At 46.4% G+C, this 4087-nt stretch overlaps 1 protein-coding gene across 1 annotated transcript; it reads left to right on the forward strand.

Moving 5' to 3' along the window:
* The first annotated feature begins 106 nt into the window (after positions 1 to 106).
* YEATS4 (YEATS domain containing 4) lies at positions 107 to 2943 on the forward strand. Its single transcript, NM_001079503.2, has 7 exons — positions 107 to 226; positions 369 to 488; positions 585 to 651; positions 729 to 823; positions 1415 to 1507; positions 1591 to 1678; positions 2356 to 2943. Exons 1-7 carry the CDS (start codon positions 176 to 178, stop codon positions 2523 to 2525), a joined length of 684 nt encoding a protein of 227 aa, NP_001072971.1. The 5' UTR covers positions 107 to 175; the 3' UTR covers positions 2526 to 2943.
* Positions 2944 to 4087: the final 1144 nt, after the last annotated feature.

Below are 4087 nucleotides of genomic sequence, written 5' to 3' on the forward strand. Positions count from 1 at the left end.
AAGGGGGCCGGGCGGGAGCCCGCGGCCAACCGTCGCCCCGTGACGGCACCGCCCCGCCCCCGTGACGCGGTGCGGGCGCCGGGGCCGTGGGGCTGAGCGCTGCGGCGGGGCCGGGCCGGGCCGGGGCGGGAGCTGAGCGCGGCGCGGCTGCGGGCGGCGCCCCCTCCGGTGCAATATGTTCAAGAGAATGGCTGAGTTCGGGCCTGACTCCGGGGGCAGGGTGAAGGTGCGGCGCGGGCGGAGGGACGGGGCGGGCGCGGGGCCGCCCGGCGGGTGCCGGGGCCTCTGCCGGCCCGCCCGGCTCGGGCTGCTGCGGCGCTTACGGGCGCGGTTCTCGCCGCTGCCGCTTCTCTTCTCTCCCGCGCAAGGGCGTCACCATCGTGAAGCCGGTAGTGTACGGGAACGTGGCGCGGTACTTCGGGAAGAAGAGGGAGGAGGACGGGCACACGCATCAGTGGACGGTTTACGTGAAGCCCTACAGGAACGAGGTAGGGCCCGAGCGCGTCGGCCGCCGCTCTCGGAGCGCCGGCGCCGTCAGCGCCGCGCCTGGGTGCGCTGTGGGACACAGCGAGCTTCTCTCGTAGGACATGTCCGCCTACGTGAAAAAAATCCAGTTCAAGCTGCACGAGAGCTACGGGAATCCTCTCCGAGGTGGGTGTTGCGTCGGGGGGTTTGCTCCGCTCGGTCCCGCTGAGGCTCGTCGCCCTCATCTCTCTTTCGTGCCGCAGTCGTTACCAAACCGCCGTACGAGATCACCGAAACGGGCTGGGGCGAATTTGAAATCATCATCAAGATATTTTTCATTGATCCAAACGAGCGACCCGTAAGTACGCTCAGCTTCTCGTAGTGCTTCCCCCGTCCTGGCGGCCCGGGGCTGGGCTGCTCGCTGCTGCCGGTCACAGTCCCGCCAGCCGCGGAGCTGACTGAGCTCCCTTTCCCGGGACGTGTGCTCTGTGTTCGGTCAGCGAGGCTATCGGGAGGGCTTTGGCTGCATTTGGCTTCTCTGGCGCTTAGTGCAGGAGCACGTTGTGCTACGCCTGAACTACAGCTGTGAGAAGGCTGTGGAAACCGCTCTCAAACTGATTTATTGGCGAAATGGCTCTAAACTAAACTCTCCTCTCTTTGGAAATGCTTTAGAGAAGGTCTCTGTGGTAGTTCTTATGCATCTATCCTAAAGCACTTGGGCAGACAATTTAAAGACATCAAGCAGCATTTATAACAGGCACGTTTAATAACGGATACTGAATTTAAGTAACTCTGCTCACGTTGTATGACGTTTATTTTCGTATTCCTGAAAGCCATTAAAATCCTGTGCAGTTGTTTAGTAAGAACAGCTGCCACTGTTTTGTATCTAGGAGATAACTGGTGTTTCCCTACAGTTCTCAAGCTGATAAAACTCTGTCTTTGTATCTAGGTAACCCTGTATCACTTGCTGAAGCTTTTTCAGTCTGACACCAATGCAATCCTGGGAAAGAAAACTGTAGTTTCTGAATTCTATGATGAAATGGTATGAAAATTTTAATGTCAACCGAGCCTGACTTTATTTAAAAAAAAGTATTGATGGTGCTATGTATTTTGGTCCTTCCTTAGATATTTCAAGATCCTACTGCCATGATGCAGCAACTGCTAACGACATCCCGTCAGCTGACACTTGGTGCTTACAAGCATGAAACAGAGTGTAAGTGCAAAATGAGGATACCTTCGCCGACCGTCATTCACTACTAATGTTTTCTGTGGGATGTGATCGTACAGTGAGTTTGGCTGTGTGAAATTTGAATAGCTTGGTATTGGCAGTGATGACGTGATCGATGCCTTGCTTATCATGTTTGAAATGAAGTAGAATAAATGCAGCCTGCTTTATTTGATAGTTTGGTTCATTTTATGGAATGCAAGCAAAGATTATACTTCCTCACTGAATTGCACTGTCCAAAGGTGTGAAATGTGTGGGGATCTGGAGGGATCCGTGACCGAGGGACATTGGATCGCTATCTCCCATTTCTTTTGCTGTTACCAGTTCAGATTTTCTTTTCACCTAGTCTTTAATTCTCGGGGTTTTGTTTTTTCCTTGGTCATAGTTTTTATTTTTTTACTCTGACAAATGATGTTGTGAATTACACTGCTTCAGCCACAAAACTGATGGACTGAATGAGGTCATCAAACAAACTTTTCTTCTTCCGTATTTCCTTTTTTTTCCCCCACTTATCATTTTTACTGCTGTTGTTGAGTCTGTAAGGCTAAAAGTAACTGTTTTGTGCTTTTTCAGGACGTGTGCTTTCCAAATTACTGCCACATATATAAAGAAAGGTTGGAATTTTAAAGATAATTCATGTTTCTTCTTCTTTTTTGCCACCACAGTTGCAGATCTTGAAGTAAAAACCAGGGAAAAGCTGGAAGCTGCCAAAAAGAAAACCAGTTTTGAAATTGCTGAGCTTAAAGAAAGGTTAAAAGCAAGTCGTGAAACCATCAACTGCTTAAAGAGTGAAATCAGAAAACTCGAAGAGGATGATCAGTCTAAAGATATGTGATGAGTGTTGACTTGGCAGGGAGCCTATAATGAGAATGAAAGGACTTCAGTCGTGGAGTTGTATGCGTTCTCTCCAATTCTGTAACGGAGACTGTATGAATTTCATTTGCAAATCACTGCAGTGTGTGACAACTGACTTTTTATAAATGGCAGAAAACAAGAATGAATGTATCCTCATTTTATAGTTAAAATCTATGGGTATGTACTGGTTTATTTCAAGGAGAATGGGTCGTAGAGACTTGGAGGCCAGATTGCTGCTTGTATTGACTGCATTTGAGTGGTGTAGGAACATTTTGTCTATGGTCCCGTGTTAGTTTACAGAATGCCACTGTTCACTGTTTTTGTTTTGTATTTTACTTTTTCTACTGCAACGTCAAGGTTTTAAAAGTTGAAAATAAAACATGCAGGTTTTTTTTAAATATTTTTTTGTCTCTATCCAGTTTGGGCTTCAAGTATTATTGTTAACAGCAAGTCCTGATTTAAGTCAGAGGCTGAAGTGTAATGGTATTCAAGATGCTTAAGTCTGTTGTCAGCAAAACAAAAGAGAAAACTTCATAAAATCAGGAAGTTGGCATTTCTAATAACTTCTTTATCAACAGATAAGAGTTTCTAGCCCTGCATCTACTTTCACTTATGTAGTTGATGCCTTTATATTTTGTGTGTTTGGATGCAGGAAGTGATTCCTACTCTGTTATGTAGATATTCTATTTAACACTTGTACTCTGCTGTGCTTAGCCTTTCCCCATGAAAATTCAGCGGCTGTAAATCCCCCTCTTCTTTTGTAGCCTCATACAGATGGCAGACCCTCAGGCTTATAAAGGCTTGGGCATCTTCTTTACTGCTTTGAGATTCTGTGTTGGAGTAACCTCTGCCAGAGAGGAGAAAAGCCCCACAAACCTCATCCCCTTCTTCTATAGCAATCAGTATTACTAATGCTTTGAGAACAGAGCACTGGTTTGAAACGTTTGATAATTAGCATTTAACATGGCTTGGTAAAGATGCAGAACTGAAACAGCTGTGACAGTATGAACTCAGTATGGAGACTTCATTAAGATAAACAGCTGTTAAAATCAGGCATGTTTCATTGAGGAGGACGGGGCAACTTGCACCAGTGGTGCCCACACAAATCCTTCCTGGCGCTGCAGACCAATTTTTCTGGCATTCTGACTGCCGTTGCTGCTGGTCACAGAGAGCAACTATTTTTATCAGCCACAGGCAATTTGCTTGTAGTATTTTCCAAGTGTTGTAGGTAAGTATAAATGCATCGGCTCCAGAGCACTTTGAGTATACTTATTAAAAACATAAATGAAAGACAAATTAGCTTTGCTTGGGTGCACAGAACATTTTTAGTTCCAGCCTGCTTTTTGTTAGAGGCCCTCTTCTGAGGCTAGAACTGACTTTGACAAGTAGAGAAACTGGCAACGGAGCTATTGCTATCGAAGGATCCTTGTTAACAAAGTTAATCGTCTTTTAAGGTTTGGTTTATTCATTAAATTTGCTTTTAAGCTGTAGCTGAAAAAGAACGTGCTGTCTTCCATGCACCAGGTGGCAGCTCTGTGCAAA

The sequence above is a fragment of the Gallus gallus genome, chromosome 1 (genome assembly GCF_016699485.2).
Source record: "Gallus gallus isolate bGalGal1 chromosome 1, bGalGal1.mat.broiler.GRCg7b, whole genome shotgun sequence".
NCBI classification, from domain to species: Eukaryota; Metazoa; Chordata; class Aves; order Galliformes; family Phasianidae; genus Gallus; species Gallus gallus.